Source organism: Rousettus aegyptiacus, unplaced genomic scaffold, assembly GCF_014176215.1.
Source record: "Rousettus aegyptiacus isolate mRouAeg1 unplaced genomic scaffold, mRouAeg1.p scaffold_m13_p_10, whole genome shotgun sequence".
Taxonomy (NCBI): Eukaryota; Metazoa; Chordata; class Mammalia; order Chiroptera; family Pteropodidae; genus Rousettus; species Rousettus aegyptiacus.
In genome coordinates this window covers 96,511,005-96,530,744 of record NW_023416285.1, presented here as the reverse complement: position 1 = coordinate 96,530,744, position 19,740 = coordinate 96,511,005, and the positions used below count along the sequence as shown (strand labels likewise).

Genomic DNA, 19,740 nt, shown 5'->3' with positions numbered 1-19,740 from the left:
ATCTCATTCTCTTTGAGTAGAATGAAATTCGAAACCTTACAGAGGTTCCCATGTTGAGGGGAACAGTGTTAGCAGTGTCACCAGGAGGGCCCTCGCCAGCCACAGCTGTGACTCTAAATTTGTCAGAAAGCCAAAGGGGGCCTCTCGCAAGCGGGCCCCCAGCTACGAGGTCCTGCCTCACACTGAAGCACCAGGCGAGCCAGATTTCACTCTTTTGTCCTTTTCTAAATATAACGCAGTTTTATACCTACGAATTACCCCCAGCCTAAGCACCTAACCCACCCTCCAGCCACACAAGGCCACCTCCCTTTCCCGACACCACCTTCACTGCCAGCTGCGCGGTCTCACCCACACTGTGCCTAAGCCAGGTCAAGTGTCATTTGCCAAGCGCTTGTCACTTCCTGCCCTGTGCTCTCAGAGCACTTTGCTCTCATCTCCGTTGCACATTCGCCCCGCTGTACTCAGCTTAGAATCATGCCATCTCCCCAACAGGCATGTGAAACCCCAACAGGCAGATGGTGTTTTTGATCCAGCCCTTCATGGTGCCTGGCTCCTCAAAGTTGCCTAACAAATATTTGTTCATTGGAGAAACGGACTGTTGTGCCCCCCCAATTAAACTATATTCATCATGCTACAGTAGCAATAAAAAAGATATATGCGGCGCCCCCTTTCTTGAGAGCACTGATGTATGTGAAAAAAGCCAAGAGAGTTCAGGAACAGATTGGAAATGGCTCCAAGATTCCAGTCTGTCTCCAAACACTGTCTGGGGCCCAGCTACAAAAACCTAACAGAGGAAAACCTCCACCAGTGTAATTAGGACGCACTTCTCTCTGCAGGTCGGCTCCCAAAGGCAGGAGAGATGGGAAGTAATGCCATCAAAGCGATGAGCGGCCTGGGCTTTGCCTGGATGCAGCCAGGACACAAACTTCCTGCGAGCGCCAAGAGCCCAGGGAAGCATTTATCACGCACGTCCTAAGTGCAGTACATGCTGTGCGGGGAAAAAGATGCCGCCCCAGCCCGGCTGCGGGGTATCCGTGCCTAACAACACCCTCTGCCATCTCTGGAAGCCCCTTCTTGTGCCCTCCTGAGCGCCTTGGGGAAATCTTTGTTCTCCCGTCCTAAACCTCACTCCGTAGACAACCAACCGATCCTTGTCTTCTTGAAGCTCTTTATTCAGATCTGGTGCAGTACCTTCCCGACTCGGGAGGACTGTGTGTACATCCCTCCCGCTAGTCCGCGGGCCTTTCCAGGGCAGAGACACCATTTTCCATCTTTGTATGACTACAGGGTCGAGAGAATGGAGGTGCTTGGTCAGCGTCACCTGAAGGGATTCACATGTCCATGCTCCCCTTGAGAAACTGCACCCATGCCTTAAGCACCCTGTGAAAAGTAGCCCAGGTGACCGTGAACGCGCTTTACCTCTTTGAGCACCAGCACACATTTGCCTGGCCCCACCGACTGAGGCAGCTCTGCGATCCGCCCCTTGTTCAGGTAGGGGCCTGAGAAACACCTGTGATTGATGAACAGCTGAGGGCAGCAGTACTTCCCGTTGACAGTACCTGCGGAGACGGCAACACAGCTGATGCTTTAAACCAACAGAAAACATGCTCAGTCCACTTAGTTGGCAAAACTGCCCAGAGGCTCGCAGTGTTTTAACATCAGAACATTTTGTATCCCCAATAACATCTTAAAATGTATGTATAAAATGACTTTTATGTTTATTATTCAGGATTCAAGACACACACACAAAATGCAAAAATGAAGATGATGATAAGGAAGGTACCATTCTGCAGCTTAAGGAAAAGAAACACCAGGTACACAGCTCAGTTCCCCTCTGTTTCCTACCCCGGAAACCCCTCGCACAGGTAACCACCACTCTGCATTGTACTGGCCATTCCCAGACAGGTCTATAAACTCTACCTACACACATATACGTGTATGTGGGATATTAATATATATATGTATTCTGCAACATTTTGTTTGTTCGCATGGAATTTCTGAGATCCACCCACGCTGGTAAATAATTACCCCAAGTGTTCGTTCATTTATCAATTGAGTGTATTCTTCTATTGTGTGAATATATCATAATTGAGTTTTCCATCCTCTTATTGATGGACATTAAGTTGCTTTCACATTCTTAATATTACCATGGTACTTGAAAGAATGCAACTGTAAAAATCCACTCTGCCGTGGACAAGAGCGTCTTCAGAGTTCATAGCAAGGAGATGAATTGTTTGGCCATGCGGTCTGGGCATCTTTACTGGACATAGCCAACCCATCCCCAATGACTACCCGAGTAGACGCTCAAATGAGTACCACAGAAGAGTTCCCGGTGTCTCGCATCCAGGCCCACATTTGGTATTGCAGGGCTTCTTCGTTTTGCCCATCTGATGGACATGAAATGTTCTTCAGTGGCTTAAATTTGCATTTCCCTCATTATTCTTTAAACTTGGAAAGTGAACATGACAAGCTGCTAGTCTCAAGCTGGGAAATGAGAGTAGCTAAATGGTAAGGTAATACGCCAAAGCTTCTCGATGACTAAAAACAGAATGAAGCTTCACCATCAGCTGAGAGACTCACACTCCTCCACTACTGCTCCAAGCTAAACTGCACTAACAGTGGTACTTTTGTATAAAAACTATTACGATTAAGAGAATAATTTAATAGTTGGATTTGTCCTGTAGGACTTCTACTAAGAACCAATAGGTAAGGAGGAAGGAAATTATTTTTCTTGATATAAGACAAAAGGAGTAAAATATTAATTACAGACTCTGAAAGAGTAGCTGAAATGGTTCTTTTTTAAGAACCATTTTTAAGTCTAAACGCTATACAAGAGGCAACAAAGTTAAGCCCATAGCTGCATTTACATGAAAATTTTTTGGTAGGATTACTCTGCCCAGACCTTTAGAAAAAAACAATTTTAGTAAGTCTACTCATAAAACTGCTCTCTTTATGACAAAGATAACTTCGACTAATAGGATTTTTCCAGGGCATATAGGCTTTAACCCTGGAATTCAGAGCAGGTTTCATTTTATCTAGAAAATAGAATTCTTAATCAAATATATTACTTAATATACAAACATGTCTATAATCGGATTTGTGGTCAAAGGATAATTCACATTTGTGTTTTCAAAGGTTACTGTAAATGCACGACTTCAAATGTTTAAAAAAAGTTGTCTTTCACAACCAGCTATTTTAACACAGAGAGTTTTAAGGAACAATTCAAAAGCCTGCAGGGACTTAACTATTAAGTACTAGTGTAAAAATGTAAGCAGAACTGGCACAAAATGTCAAAAAAGGAATGTCTAAGAATGCTATTTTCAATTCTTTTTCCACATGATTTTCCATGATACACAGCCCCACGTGGGCCCATATTTTCTGTGTACATGGACCCTTTTCTTGCAGACCAAGAAGTTGTCTAGAGCTACTGACCAAGTAAAAAGAGGCAAAGAGAATTTAGCTTAGAATGTTTTTTTTTTTTTAAGAGTAGGTATCTATCTGTTAATAAACGGCAATAGGAAAGAAACAGAATAGGCTCAAAGTTGAGATATTCTCATATTGACCTAAAAATATATGCATGTTTCCACTCATAGCAACAAACGGGAATGGGACAGAGTACCTACCCTAAACGGGCTCATTTACCTGTGTTGTCCAACTGAGGGAATAAGTAAAGATCATGAGGTATTTTCTCAACAGGCACTGTGGATGACGACCTGTTGATAAAGACATAAAACTCTCATGGATTAAACACTTAGGAAAAAACCATTCCATTCCGAATTCTTTTCATAACTTGAAGCAACAACTAAAGAAATCTGTACTGTGTTACAGTAAAATAGGATATGTGTATCTAGAAGCAACATGAGTAAGAAAAAGGCCATCTGGACAGGATGCTCTCAAATTCTTGTAATAACTCCAAGAAGTCTCTGGAGCATCTGTCCCTCCAGCAGTCATCACTCATCATTGAGGTTCTTCTAGGTCATTCCTGGGCTGGTCTCTTGTTATAGAATTATAATAATGTCCTTAATTATATTTTAGACATGAAGAAACAACAACTTACACTGACTTTAATTAAAGTAAGACTTCTCTTCAATGTCTAATTGAAAATCACTTTCTGCTGAAATACCCACAAAATTGTTATTCACATTCCAAAATAATGCAGTTATTAATCAATTTCACTTTATTTAAATTTAAACTTGGGTACATTAAAACATGCTGTTTTCACAATTCTCTTGTATATTTCAATTCCGCCAGTATATTAAGAAAACAGAATCACTTTGCAAGGGATATGTATTTTTGTATATTTTAGATATTTTCCAATATATAAATGTTACCAACAGTTACAATTTTGTAAAAACATACTGCTGTTATCTATACACACTGCCTGAACACCCTCCTTCCTCATAAAATTATGACTGAAATGTGGGATAATCTATATTTATTCAACAGTGTGGGACCTTCAGATTTTTTTCATGTGAAATCTATCATTTAACCACTCTAAAAACCCTGAAAAATAAGTATTTTACATTTAGATGCCATGAGCTAAAGCAACTCGTTCAAGCTCACCCAGCTCAGAGGTGGCAGAAGTGGGCGTCAGACTGAAAAGTCTCTGCCCACCAGGCCTGTGATGGTGTGCATGCTGGGTGGGGACAGGAGTAGTATGGCCTCTTAAGCATTAAGAACCGCTATCACCAAGAACCATTACTAGCAGTGTAGGAGACTGGGGTGTACGTTAGGTATGTTGAAGCGGAATCAAAGTGAGGAGTTACAATCCGGAGTAGAAATTCATTTAGAAGCAGGTCCTGTATCTTCTCATAATAGGCACCCAATAAACAGCAGTAGATACTTTTACTTTCATCTTTACTATTGTGCTATGTGTTAACTAAGTCTAATAAAAACAGCCATGCTTCTCATCCTCTATAAAGGCACTGCATAGTTTATCACATAGTTTTTGGAAAAAGAAAAACAAAACAAACTTACTGTTTTTCTGGTTGTACAACTGCAATCTTTCTCTTCTTTTGTGCTATAAAATAGGCAAAAAAGAAAAAAGAAAATCAGCTTTGTTAGCTAGCTAAACAAAATCATTTTAAAAAACAGCTTAGTATGAAACTGTCAGTTTTAAAGTAACAATTTAAATATTGAAAAGTGATTTCATTCATGTTCTAAATTTATCTCAATTTCATCTAGCATAAAATTGACTTTGACTTATCAGAAAGGAGGTCTACCTAGAATTTAGAACATTTACTCTTATCAGTAAACTATTTTAAAATGTGATTTTAATAAGAAAGAAAAAGAGCACATATATCATACCTTACATGAATACGCCTGGTAAGATAAATTGTTGCAAACACAATTATCTAGATGATTGTTTCCCCACAGAAAGTGTGATAAGTCAAATAATGTTACCAGAACAGCTACTCCCAAATTAGGATTACAGGCATGTCTTTAAACCAAAGCATTTTATTACTGAAAGGAGGACTGTTGCCTAGTAAATCTGTCAAATATTAACATAAACCAGCCAATAATAATTTTTAGGATAAGAACATTTCCAGTTTATATTTATAATTGATTAGAATCATCTTAACAAAGACAGGCCAGAGCTTCTGGCATCTATTAATTTTGGCACAGGTAATCCCAAATCTTTCAACATAAACATAAATTAATCCCAACAAAACTTCTAAAGCTGTCAATGTTTGGCAGGTTTAGACTTGGCGTTTGTCTCTTCAAAGCAAAATGTATGTATTTGACATGAAATGAAACCAAGAATAAATAGGAGAAATAGTCACTCAAAGTTCATCCATTCTTGGCTTCATTTAGTATTCTAGTTTTTACTATGAAAAAGTCCAAAATTTGTAATCTCTAGAGTGAAAAATAAGTATAGAATAACTTGTCTCAGTCAGTCTTTGCTAATAAGGGTGGGGATGTCTGATTGTCTAATACCTTGGTAAGGAGCCAAACACAACAGGCCTGGATGCAAGATGCAAACAAGGAGAAAAACGTTATGTTAACCTTAACCCATATGTGATTTGGCTCGAGAAACACTCAAAGTCCTCACCCTTCCCAAGTCTACGTAAAGGACACAAGACATGAAGTTCTGTCTGAGGCACAACTAAGACATGGGAATGGGCCCAAACCCAGGGAGGACCCAAATGTTGGCCATGCTGGCAGAGACTACCAAGAATCTGCATCATTTTAAATGAGGGGGAGGGAAGGAAGAATGTCTTTGAGACTGAAATAATTATCTTAAGCTCAAAATTTTAGAAATATTTTAAAGTGAGGGAAAACTATAACTCTCATTGGATGAGACTCAATGAGCGGTTTGGTATCTGAGAGAGAAGAAGCCCTTAAAATCCACCCTGTCAACAATCTGCACTACCTTCTTTATTTCATACAAGGTCCCACCCAACTCTTGAATATCCAGTAGGACTGAGTTCCCTTTAAAATCTGGTGACCTCAGGGAATGAAAGGCCGACTGTCAGATGGAACTTCCTTTACAGCAATGTTCTGAGATTCTACACAAATATACTGTTTTGTACACTTACTAAACATAAAGTGTACATTTGGCATACTACTAGAAAGGAGTAAAGCAAGCATATAAATTACACAAAGAAAATATGAGAAATATGATAAACCCTACGTCTTTAAGGTTCCACAACTTTAAATATTTTTGATACACCTTAGGGTGGAAAAATGAATGTCAAGATTAGGTTTGAAGATTTTTAAATGGTATCATTTCATGACAACGACTTATAACAATGTATGTTAAAAGACACTGTTGTATAAATTTGTGTGTGTTGCTGGGCTGTTTCGCTACTAATATATGTTTCAATTTGGTATTTTTGTCATCAGAAGGATATGATGTAATACTCTTTTTAAATACAGTTGCAATGTCACCAGTTAGTGCTAAGAGTGGTTAACTGGTTGTACTATGTCAGCACATTATTGGGACCAATTATGACTCTTTTGGGGTAAACCTCATGAGAAAATTCGTCTTTTCTCCGATATAACACAAAAATATAGTATTCGGCTTAAATTTTTTGTCGAAATAATGAATCGTATATGTAACTGGGCGTAAAGAGACCAGAAATTTTATCTGTGACTCTGTGACCTTCTACTGTCTCATCCCTGTGACTTAAGTTTGTGAACCCGTGAAATGCTTCCAAATAGTCATGTCACGCAGACACTTAAAGGATAGGGAGATAAAAATATTGGTGCTCTGTGGGAAATGTAAAACCTGTTTTTATTTTTACAACTTGTCTCCACTTTCTTTATAAACTGCCTCCTTGTTCGCCCCAATCGCAGCTGTTATCCGCTTGGGCTCCAAATGCGGGCGATACTCACAGGCCGTTTTGTGCGGTGTGGTCAACGGGTAAGAATTCGCCTCGCACCAGCCCACTGGGAAGATGTCCATGGATTCGACGTCAACGATGAACTCCGGAGCGGGAGTCTGCAGGCCTGCAGCGAACAAGTCGAAAGGCGACAGGTTCAAAGGGGTTGTAGGGACAGAGACGCCGGGGAAGAAAGGTGCACACAGAGCAGCCCCGAGGCCGAAGAACCGTTCTCGGAATGGCGGACACAGGCCGGTCCTCGGCGGGTACGGATGCGACAGCTGTACCACAGCAGGAAGGTGAGGGGCTCGAGGAGGGTGGGGCTGGGGATAAGGACGTGACCCCGCTGACGACGGGCGGACAACGTGGCCCGGGCGCGGCCGGCGTCAGCCAGGAAAGCCGTGATAGGCGCCGTCGCCTCCTTCCCCCCCAAAAACAGCTCTGAGATTAAAGGCTGTGGTCAAGGAGCTCTGGCGGCTCGGAGAAAAAAATCTGAAAAACGGCCAACGCGCGAAAAGGAGGTTCTGCACGGAACCAAGTTTCTTCTTTGATTAAAAAAAGGCGAAAACAGCTTTGCGGAAAGACGCGCTCGATCCACGCGTCAGGACTCTTAACAGTGGCTCCCTGGCCCTGGCCGCGCCATGTCGCCGCGCGAGGCCCGCGCACGTGGCGCGGGGCCCGCCCGGACGCCTCGCGTCGTGGGGCCACAACCCCCGACTGGCACGCCGGCCCAGGCACACCGCTGGGACGCCAGCCCCAACCTCGTCTCGGCATGGCGGCGGCGGCGCCCACGGCGGGCACGTCTACGGGGCTTCGTCTCAGAGCGGTGGAGCCAACAGAAGTCGGTCCCGACTCGGAGGGCTCGACCGAGGAACTGCTGCCTCAACGGAAGCCTCGCTGAAAATGGAGGCAAAAAAGAACTCTGGCGCAGGGGTCGCTCAACATGCACCGCCGACCCCTACAGGAAGGAAGAGCCGGACCTCCCACCTCCCACCTCCCGCCCCAAGGGAGACTACTTTACTACCCCAGCAGGAGGAGAGCGGCTTCCTGGGCTCGGCCAATGGGAGGCCGCCGTGGCTCAGCCAATGAGAACTCGCTACACTTAGAACTCTCGGGTTCCTCCAATGGGGGCTTCCTTTACAACTGCCCCTCCCGAGTCGATAAAAGACTGCTTCTCTCCTGTGTTTCTAGACTTCCTTGGGTCGCCATTGGACCACAAGTCCTGAATTGCAATTCTTTGTTGTTCCCAAATAAACCCATGTTGCTGGAAAACTATATGGCTGTCTACTTTTTTAAGGTCAACACAACCAACATTCAACCTATTTGTAAAGGAAATCATGAAATAAAGAAGAAGACATCCAAAACAAACAAAAGGTGAAGAAACTCTCCAAGTAGCTTCAAATGTGGAGGTGATTTTTCTTATCCTGAAGGCTACACGATTCCCCAGAGGGTGCAACGAAGAGGATCACTGGCCCGCTTCCCCACCATATAGGACATGTTCTCGTCTTCAGACTCACAAAAATAGCCTGCATTTCCTAGCTACTCAACAATTTTGCTAATGGGTTGAATTCATCTACTAGATATATCTGTATTTCCAGATTTATGTTTAGGTAAGGCTGTCTTTACAGTCCTTTAAAATTCTTTGATCATACTTTCCATTCAATTAAACAAATATTTATCAGCTATGATGTGTCAGTTACCACACACTCAAGAAAGTTACAGTCCTGCCTTCTAGTCACCCCCAAATCTAGCCCATTAAGGCATGCATTAAAAAAGAACTACTGGAAAAGTGTTACTTATCACCCATGCAAGTTTTCCTGACTCTGAAACTTTTCCAATCCTATTCTGAATGATAAGCACCAATTCTTTATTTCCCTTTATTAGCCTTATGATTCTAGATACAACTGACTGGACTCAGAATAGTCTTTTAAAACAGAATCCCTTATTTTTCAAGATTAGAGGCTCAGGAGCTTACCAAATAATCTATTACAAATGTAATAGATTGCAATGCTCTTTTCTTGATTATTCTAGGATTGCCAAAACCACCTATGTAAAGCTAGATGCTCCCCTAAGGACCACTGCAAGATTCTATATCTTTTCATAGAAAAATCTCTTACGGAAAACACAAGACCATGCTCAATATCTGAATTTGTTTCAGATGCATCAAGTCAGTATGGATTCTACTTATTCATTCTTATCTAGAATCTTCATCTCAAAAAATCATCAGGAAGCATAAATCTCCATCTATGGGGAAGAACTTAAATAAAATTATCACACATCTATCTGATGGAATATTCTGTCACTATAAAGAAAATATGAGAAGCCTCTTTATATATTTATATGTAAAGACGAATAAGGACTATTGAATACACAGTATGTATTCAGCCGGATGCAGAGTGCTGTGTATATATAGTATGCTACCATCTGTCCAAAAAGGAGGAAATAACATATATTTATATGTGCATGAGATAAATCTGGAGTGAAATGCAAAATACTAATACAGCAGGTGTCTTCTGGGAGAGGAACTGAGGGGCTAGGGGCAGAGGAGTGGAAGAGAGAGTCTGACCAAAGATACTTTTCTTTATTGTTGGCCCTCGTGAATGAATTACCTGTTTTACAATCAAACCCTCACTATCACCACAATAACAACAACACAACACAAGATGTTCAGAGAACAAAAGAGGAAGCTCATATATAAATAGGATACTGCCACAGATATAAGATTAATTAATGAAGGACAAGTTACCTTAAAAGGAAATAAAACTAAACTATGAATCATGTCACTGTTAGGAGGAGAAAGACTTTCCATACTTGCAAATGTATTAGCACATAAATTTGTAAGAATCACTTTGGAACTTCAAAATAGTTTTGCAATTTGCTGTATCCTGAGACTCTGTCCCCAGACCAGTGGACACCACAAAGTTCCACTTGCCCTTCTAACTACAGAGACGGCATCATGGCTTAATCTAGCAGATGACCTGTTCTGCTTAGAAAGCCAGGATGATAAACAAGAAGATGGCTTGTAAGGATGCTGAATTATCTCCTTAGAAACACAATCCTATCAAATGTCCCAGCAAATTATGGTCAAGAATAAGTATGGGCTAGCACGGGAGTGAGAGGTGCTACTAGGGGAGCAGAGGCAAGAGGGGTGTGAGGAGAGAGGATGAGAGCCGAATGTAAGGCAGATAAATGACTCTCATTGGCTCCCGTAACAGAATCAGAACAACTTCCATATCTCAGTTGAAAGCTGGGATGGGAAGAAAGGCAAGAGGAATTTAAGGAAGCAAATTAACTTTCTTTAATACCCACATTAATAGTTAAAGGTCACATCGAATTGTGATGGACTCAGTGTGCGATTAAAAGGTAAAGCACTGAAAGAATGCAAAGCTGGTTTATTATCGGTGAGCGAGCCAAGGCCTGGGTGCTGACGAACCCACGGGCCATCTGTCACACTCCTTCCCTTCCATCCGCAGATGCCTATCCAGGAATCAGATTTTAGGGTATCCCCTTGGCAGCTCTGGAGCCAAATTCCTAAGGAATAGAGAGAGGAGCAAAGCTGTGTCTGGCAAGATCAAGATATGATTAAAAACAAAAAACAAAAAAACAAAAACACACAATCCAAAGGAAAACCACAAAAATGGGATTACGTGTGTTTGTGGGAAGAGAGACACACACACGTGTGACTGCAAACGCTTACTATGGGCCAGACACTTTTCTTTCTTTCTTTCTTTTTTATTTTACTCCTACAGCACCTGGTCTTCCCAGGTGGTCTCCCATCCAAGTACTAACCAGGCCTGATCCTGCTTAGCTTCCAAGATCAGACGGGACTGGGCTCGTTCAGGGTGGCATGGCCGTAAACGACACTTGTCCAAGTGTTTAATCCTCACCACGACCCTAAAACACTGAGACTGGTTTCCTCCCCGTTTTATAGATGAGCAAACTGAGGCACAGCAAAAGAGCAAATGGTCAGCAAGTGGCAAATCTGGGATTCGAACCTGAGCAGTCCAGCACCAGAGCCTTAGAAAGCATTTGAGATGGCCAGTTTTCTCTCCCTCATTTTTATTCCTGGTCTGTCTAACATCTGTCTTATTCTTCTCAGGGACCCCTATCCCCTTCTTCAGAATTCCACTCTGAGGTAGCCATCGCCAACCCACCAGAGAAGAGGAGAGAGCCAGACCCACCCTCTCTGCAGGCAGATGGTGTCAGGCTCAGGTCTCTTCGGCGAGGACATGATCCTTATCAGAAGTCTCATTCATCACAATGATAACTGGAAAGCCCAAACTCTGCCTTGGTTCCTGCTGCAAAGCCTTGCTCTCAAATTCTCATTTTGCTTAAGAAAGCCAGAGCCGGTTCTATTGCTGGCCATCGAGAACCTGTTTAACCCAGCATGGGCTTTGGGGACAAAACAGATTTGGGAGTCTCAGAGGCCTGTCCTCACGGACACCTCTAATAGTTAGGTCACCTCCTCTCACCGCAGGAGATACTGCTCCCATATGCTGACCTGCTAAAGCAGCTGCTCCTAAAACTGTCTCATGCAGCCCGTACCTCTTTTTATAAAGATTTTAAAACCGCCCACAGTGGCTTGAAATGTAATTATTTTCACGTTAGCATCTTCCTTTGTTTTATTTTTGCCAGTCTCTGCGGAACACTTATTAACCACCTGACTTTTTCATAGACTTTGGGGATGCCTAAGGGGCAGCTTTCTGCACCTGGCCTCCTAAACATGAAAGGCGGCCTCGCACGAGTCTCTCTGAACCACGCCATTCTCCCCATTTGATCCCCTAGAGTCCTTTGTGGACACCAGTGTGGATAAGTCATCTGGGGAGGGCGACTTCATGCAGATCCCCAGGCCCTGCTCCTGGGATTCATGGGCACTAGGCCTGTGGTGGCCCCAGAAATCTGCATTTTAGTAGGACTCCCGTTGATGACGATGTGGAAGGTGGTTTCTTAGGACTGAACCAAGCATACGAAAAAACTGAGCAAGGAGTTTTTGAATTTCAGCTCACACGTATAAAACATCTCTCCACTTCCAAATCGGGTCTGCAGAACAGCGCTTCTTAAGGGGCTGCTGTATCCAAAATTGCTTCCTCAGCCACGCTACCGTCGATGGCCTGTGCTTGCTGTCAGCGGCCCGTGAGGGCTTGAAATGCGTTCCGAACACGCAGCTAAAATAACGTTACGCGAACCTTATCTTATTCATTGCTCCCTCTTCAATATCGGCTCCTTTATAGACACTTAAAAGAACTATGTGACTTCAGGAGGAGGTAAATGTTGAATTAAAAGGATCATTTTAATGACCTACAAGTCGTCAATTAGCCATTGTCGAAAATAATTTAAATCAACTTAATGCACGAAAATAACCTATAAATTGTCAGAAAGTACTTTATAAATTTCAAGTGTCAAATAAATGGTCTATAATCCGAAGCGCCATCATCATAAAAATATTTTAACAGCCATAAAGTGACCATGGTGAAGCTATGGCACTTTGTCCTCAGGATGGAGGAAAGACAATTCTATGTACATAAAACTGAAATAATGAGAAATAAGTGTCAGTAAGTTTGTGGTCATCTTAAAAGGCAAACTCTAAGGGCCAAAAACAAAACAAAAACAAAAACCACAACCAAAAATTTCAAGCAAATTCAAGGAAATCGAATGGAAGTTTACTTTCTTTGATATCACAAATACATATTTTTGACTGATTTAATTCCAGGTAGATGATGTTCCACCGATTGTTTAATTTTTTTCCTTTAAATATGTAAGGTCTGAAAAAATGGACAATTTATTTTCTTTTTTGGGGAGGTTCATTTTGTTTTGTTGTTGTTATTTTTTGGCATGTGTGTTTTTAAACTTTATTTTGTTAGTCTCAAGTATACAGGACGTTAGTTAGACATTTCTATAGTTTATAAAACGATCGGCCTGATTGCTATTTCTCTCCCCTGGTTTTCCACCTCGCCAGTGTATTAATGCTGACTGCATGCCCTGTGCCATGCTCCCCATCCCCGTGACCCTCAAGCAACTAATTTGTCCTTCTTTAACCCTTCACCCCTGTTTCCCAGCCCCCGAATCCTTCTCCCCTCTGGCCATCCCCAATTTACTTTCTGATCTTCTCCTTAGTGCTAATTTTCATTACGACAGGGCGAAAGCGCCCTGGAGAGTGAGACAAAGAGCTGCCACGAACTGACTGACCTGCCACTGCTGTAAAACCAGAAACGTATGTCCAAAGAAAAACAGCAATAAGGAGAAAGCAATGTCCATCACACTTTTTAAGACTTGGGAAGCTGCGGGGTCTGCAGAATTAAGCAACGGAGATGCCGACAGCAATGACAGTCAACCCCAGACACGTTTTAATGGCCTAGCCAGTTTCTTCCTCTGAAACTCAGGACAGCCCCGCTGCTGTCTGTGTCAGGTAATTAGCAGCCACGAAGCACTCTGGAAGCACAGACTGCTAAATAAATTACGACTGCCGAAGAATTTCAACCAGAACGTGTTAAATCATCACGACGAAACGTGGGCTTTGAACTGCGCCCTTTCTGTTTCCAAATTAATAACGCAAACAAGACTCCGATCTCATGATGTGGCTTTGCAGGGTATTAGGTAGCAAGTCCAAGTTGGGGGTTCGAAACCCCAGAGGGGCTCCTGTTTCCCCAAGAGCAGCTGACCCAACTTTCCATGTAGTAGCAAAAACAAGGTCACGTTCTATCTCTGGAGCTGCAGAACTGTCACACTGCTCTGCCTGTGTGTACCCTCCAGGGAATTCAGGCTACTGTCCGCTCTACTTGAAAACCCACTAAGCGGTCACGTTTTTGAGAATCCCCTCTTTATTTCCAATTGGAATTCCGAAGCCATAGTAATGTTTTGAGCTATTTTCTGGGAATTCATGGCACCGAACGGCATTCTTCATAAAAGTCACTGCCCTCTCTCTAGGGGGATCGTGTCGATGAGATGTTAGGCCGACCCAAAAACTTTGAACGCTTTTTAGACTTGCTTACTGCAGAAATAAGGACGAAGATGTCAGCAGCGAGTCTATGACCTTCCAAACTTCTACTCCAATGGTGGTATGAGCATGTCGTAAGATTTAAAATACAGACCAGGAAAGCAAACATTTTATTATTCGTATCACGATCTTATTGTTTTTCCACATATATCTGAAATAATGACTGAGTAGTATGAAACTGAAAAACAGACAGGCAGACAAATAAAAAAATCCCAAAGAATTTTAAATTAAAATAGATGGGAAAACTTTAGCGATCAAATTAATTTTAATTCTCGTTGAAAACATAAATAGATACATGCATGTAGAAAATATAGTTTTCTATTTTAAATCCAAAATCCGATCAAGGTTTACTTGACAAAGGACATTGTTCTGGGAATTATTTGTACAATTGTAAATAAAACGTAGCTGTTAAAAACAGTTTAAGCACCATTAAACAAATAAGCCTAAAATCCAATTACTATTTTGAGGAAAAACTAAACATCCACGGAAGAAACCAAAGTCAAGGGTATTATCCACATTAAAATGCAAATATATAATTCTATCCTCATAATAACCGAGACCTCAAATACCAGTATTAGTGACTCGTATTAATTTAATTGTGACATTAGCTTTTCTAATCATAGATGTGAGAAGACCACTGTGTTCCAAACATAATTATCACACCAGCCTCTCATTTCATGAAATTATTAGTTGAGATGAAAGCCTCTGAACAAATTTGTATTTGATTAGTTTCACTCATTTAAGAACGCTGAATAATTGAAGATCTGTTTGAATAAAAGGAACACAAAAGGGGCCCTTCTGAGAAGTGCGTCATTTCTGAACGGACCCTAAATTCCCCAGAACGACTGACGACGTACCTTCCAGGCGAAGCCACATCAGCCTCCCCTTCACGCTGACGATGGAGGCCACACAGAGTTCTCCTGGGTTCCTGGGGTTCACGGCCTCCAGCTTCATGTTCTTCGTGAAACCCCGACTGAACGACGTCTGAAAGAGAGAAGTCACACTGAGCAGGGTGGATCACAGCAAGACAGCCGAGGAAGCGGCAAAGCGCACACACGCACGTGCGCACGCACACGGCCATCGTTCGTAAGACGGCCGGGCGTGTTCGCCTGTCTGTCTATCCCGCCACTCCCGAGGAAAAGCACCGCGCCTCCCTTGTTTGTAGACCAGAAGTTAGAACTCCGCATGCACACGGCAGGCGCCTAACAACACGTGTTGAATGAGCGAGAGGATGAATCCATTCTCTCTTCCCCCATCCCATTCGCGTCCTCATTCCTGCGGAAAGAATCTCCGAGCTACAAATCCTCTCTTCCACTTCCCTATATTCCTCTCTAACGTCAGACCGGGGCGTATTCGACGGGTCCTCACCTGGCATCACCCTCCCGCAGCCTGAAGAATGTCCTTCGCCGTCTCTTTAGGTGCAGGTGTGCTGGTGATGGATTCCCAGAGTTCTCTGGTACCTGAAATTGCCTTTATCTTGCCTTGGTGCTTTTTGCGTCTTTATCTATTTTTATCTACTTCCTAAATTCATCGTTTAAAAATAAACGCATAGGAAAATCCCCTCTTTCTGGAGCACCGTTCCACGTGGGCAGGGCCGTCAAGTGAACGCAGACTGTCGTGTGGCCACCATCACGCCCGAGACACAGAACAGCCCCTTCGCCTCCAAAACACGCTCGCCCTGGGCATTCAGTGACCAGCTCCTCCCAGGCTCCCAAGTCCCGGGCCACTGATCTCTCTTCTGCTCCTACAACTCCGCCTCTTCCATAATGTCCCACGAATGGAATCACGTGCTCTGAAGGTCTGCGTCTGGCTTCCCTCACTAAGCAAAACGGACGAGAGTCACCCGTGCTCCTGCACGAAGCAGCAGTTCACTCTATTCCTCCCCGTGTCCTTACGCAGAAGTCTCACAGGTGATCCTTGCATTCGAAGGACATCTGAGTCGCTTCCGGGTCGGGGGGATCGTATCTGAGTCGCTTCCGGGTCGGGGGGATCGTGACTGACGCTGCTGTCAACAGGCAAGCGCAAGTTTTTGTGCGAACACAACAGTCTCGGTCAGCTCCGGTTGCCATAGCAAAAGAGCCTTAAACGACGGAATTTTATTGTCTCACAGTCCTGGGGGCTGGAAGTCTGAGATCAGGGTGTCAGCCGGGTCGATGTCCCTAGGGCCACTCTCCCTGACTTGCAGATGGCCGTCTTCTCTGTGTGACCACGTGTCTCTCCTCCATGCTTGTGTTTTAATCTCTCCCCCCCTTATAAGGACACCAAGCATACTGGATTAGGGCCCCCCCACATTACCTCGTTTACCTTAATCGCCTCCTTAAAGACTAACTCCAAATACAGTCGCATTTGAGGTCGAGGGGGTTAGGACTTCAACACATGATGCGTTTTGGAGGGACATAATGCAGCCTGTAACATTGTTTTCATTTCTTTAGAAACAAGATTGCTGGATCATATGATAAATGTAGGTTTTTTCTTAAAAAAAAAAAAAAAAAAAAAAAAAAAACAGAACAAAACAACCTGCCAAATTATTTTCCAATATACCATCCTGTGTCCCCATCAGCGGCATATGGAGTTCCAGCCGCTAAACATCGTCACCGACACTTGATGTTGCCAGTTTTGCAAATTTTAGCTGTTCTGATAGGTAGGTCTAATGGTCTCTCGTGACGGTTTGAACTGGCGTTTTCCCTATGACTAACAATGTGGAGCATTTTTTCTTTGTTTTCTTTAGTTAAGTGTCTGTTTTTAGCTTCCCTCTTGAAGTCTATGTTTACTGGACACAGAATTACAGTCTTTTCTCTTTCTTTTGGTCCTTGAAGGAAGCCTGTTTGCTGCCTTTCGGTCCCCATTCTTCCCGATGAGAAGTTTGCCATTGTTTGGATTGATGTCCTTCTTTTAAAAATGCATCATTTTTCTTTGGATATTTTCACATTTTTTCTCTTTATATTTGGTTATCAACAATTTAACTATGTTGGGTTTCTTTGTGTTTATGCTCCTTGGGGTTCACTGAGACACCTGAATCCGTATATTTGAGATCTTTCAGTGACTTTGGTAAATTTGGGGCCATTATTATTTTTTTTCTTCCATAGTTTCTGTGGCCATTTCTTCTGGGTCTCCAGTTGCACATGATAGTGTCCCACAGGTTCCTGAAATTCTCTTCATCTTTCCCTGTACCACCTGCCCATCTTTTTTTCTCTCTCTCCTTCATATACGATCATTTCTGTCTTCGAGGTCATGAACTCTCTCCTCTGGCATCTCTATTCTGCTAGGAAGCCTTTCCAATGAATTTGTTCATTTCGGATATTCTATTTATCAGTTTTAGAATTTCTCTTTTTTATACTTTTTACTTTTGTTCTGGTACTTCCTATCTTTGCATTCATTATGAGAATATCTTCCTTTACATCAATGCTTCCCAAACTTTAGGGTATACCAGAATCACCTCGAGACAGCTGGGCCACACCCCAAAGTCTGCGACTCAGTTGATTTGAGCCGAGGCCAGAGATTCTGTATTTTCAACAAATTACCAGGTGATGCTGAAGCTGCTGGCCTAAGGACCACACTTGGCGGCCAGTTCTTTCCACTATTGGGCTTAGTTCTAACAGCGGCTTTAAAATACTTGCCTGCTCACACCAACATCTGGGTCACGTTGGGTTTTGTCTCAGTTGTTTACCTTTTCCACTGAGAATGAGTCAGGTTTTCCTATTTCTTCATGTGTTGGCCAACTTCGGATTGAATTCTGGATATTTTAAATGTTATGTCATGGAAACTCTGGGTTATGTTATATTCCTCCCCAAAGTGTTGATTTTTCTGTTTGAGAAAGCAATTAACTTGGTCGGACTCTGTCTCTTGAGAAGCAACTTAAACCTCAGATCTTTTCTTTCATCCTTAGAAACCAGGCTGCTGGGAGTTTGCCTGGCCAATACATGGTTCAGGGATCAGTCAGAATTTCCGGCTCCTCCTCCTGGCTCTCCCCGATAACTCCCCTCAATTCTCAGTAGCTGCGGCTTCCCAAATTCTGTTATTGGGTTCATTGGGCCAGGAAAATTGTACCTTGTATACGGCCGTTTAGTCATCCTGTATGTCTTCAGCTGTGACTGACCTCGGGCCGCAAGTCTGAAAACGTTGGGACGATCCGCACCCCCCCCCATGCTTCTCCTGTCTTCAAAACACCTGCTCCCTTCCAGAACCCGCCTGATTTTGTTCATTCTCCGCATCCCCCAGGTAGCTGACTTTTTTTTTTTTTTTTTTCTGTCCAGAGTTTATTGCTGCCATCCGCGAGAGGACCGATGAGTAGGTGGCCGTGTCAGTCCGTGTCGGAACAGCTTCTGATCGGTGAACATCCTCGGGGACGTGTTGGCCTCACACCCAGTTCCACACGACCTCTCCTCTGGTACACGCGAGATGTGGGATTAAAATACGCATTCACGATAAGCGACCCGTTATTGAGCACTTTTAACAAGCTGACGAAATTCTGCGAGGTGCCAGTATTGCAATGCGTATGTCAACAGATGGCAATCCTGTCGATTAAATAAACGAGGAGCCAGGAACAAGGGGGGGGGGGGGTTGGGGCGGGGCGCATTCGTAACCAGTTCACCTAACGAATACACCAGCGTCTTTACTGCAACAAATCAGGCTGGGCACCTACACTCCGGAAGCTCAGAGGCCACCCAGCGACGTGGCTGCTTGCTCCACTGTTAAAACCCGTGTGGGCGACAGCTGGCTGAAGGGGAGCAGAGGACGGAGGAAGAGGAGCCTTGGTGGAACCGCGTCACCGCGGAAGCAGCAGCCCCGTAAACACAGAACTGGGGGACGCGTGAGGATTTCCTTCCCGAAGCTAAAGAATCGGGTTTTTCTGCCCTGGTCAAGTGGAAGGCGCAAAGCCAGTGTTGCGTGATGAGGTGTCTCCATGGTCCTCAAGGACAGAGGCTTCTGCCACGAGCGACGGCAGCGTGGGACGAAGTCAGGTAACGTTGCCCGGGACTGCACAAGCCTTGCGCGCGACCCGGCTGGATCCCTCGCGGTGCCACAGTGACAGCTGTGCCCTTCACACACCTGAACGTCGAAGCGAGGTGAACGGCCCTGGAGCAGAGGCAACACCGTCCAGGTAGGAACCGCGCTTAACCGTCCCGGGAGCCCTGACTCGTTTCTGTGTTTAGGGGTGCGGGATGACGCGGTCATCGGCCTGCTTCGTTCTCCACGATCCGTCTTTGACTTACACTCGGCGCTGAGCCTCTCTCTCTGGGGAGCCAGCACCCTCCGCCTCTCAGCCCTCCGTCCTCACGTTTTACGAGCCCCGTCGCTCAACTGACAGGCGAAGCGGCACCGGGTCCGCGGAAGGAGCCCGTGGCCGGAAAACAAGACCCTGACTCGGGACTCTGCGCCACAGGGTCTGCGGTCCCCAGCCGAGGGCGACGATGCTTTTCT

General features: G+C 43.9%; 1 protein-coding gene and 1 pseudogene across 4 annotated transcripts in view; both read right to left on the bottom strand.

The window, feature by feature from the left end:
* The window catches only part of SFMBT2 (Scm like with four mbt domains 2), a 172,807-nt gene that overhangs the window by 27,433 nt on the left and 125,634 nt on the right, over positions 1-19,740 (bottom strand). For all 4 annotated transcript variants that reach the window (XM_016136408.2, XM_016136406.2, XM_016136405.2 and 1 more), the window contains 5 exons: positions 15,177-15,303; positions 7,339-7,452; positions 4,978-5,020; positions 3,643-3,713; positions 1,420-1,559 (listed from right to left, as the gene is read on the bottom strand). In XM_016136408.2, the coding sequence (XP_015991894.2) occupies positions 1,420-1,559; positions 3,643-3,713; positions 4,978-5,020; positions 7,339-7,452; positions 15,177-15,303 (495 nt within the window). The remainder of the gene's footprint in view (positions 1-1,419; positions 1,560-3,642; positions 3,714-4,977; positions 5,021-7,338; positions 7,453-15,176; positions 15,304-19,740) is intronic.
* On the bottom strand, positions 11,066-11,184 carry LOC118608831 (annotated as a pseudogene).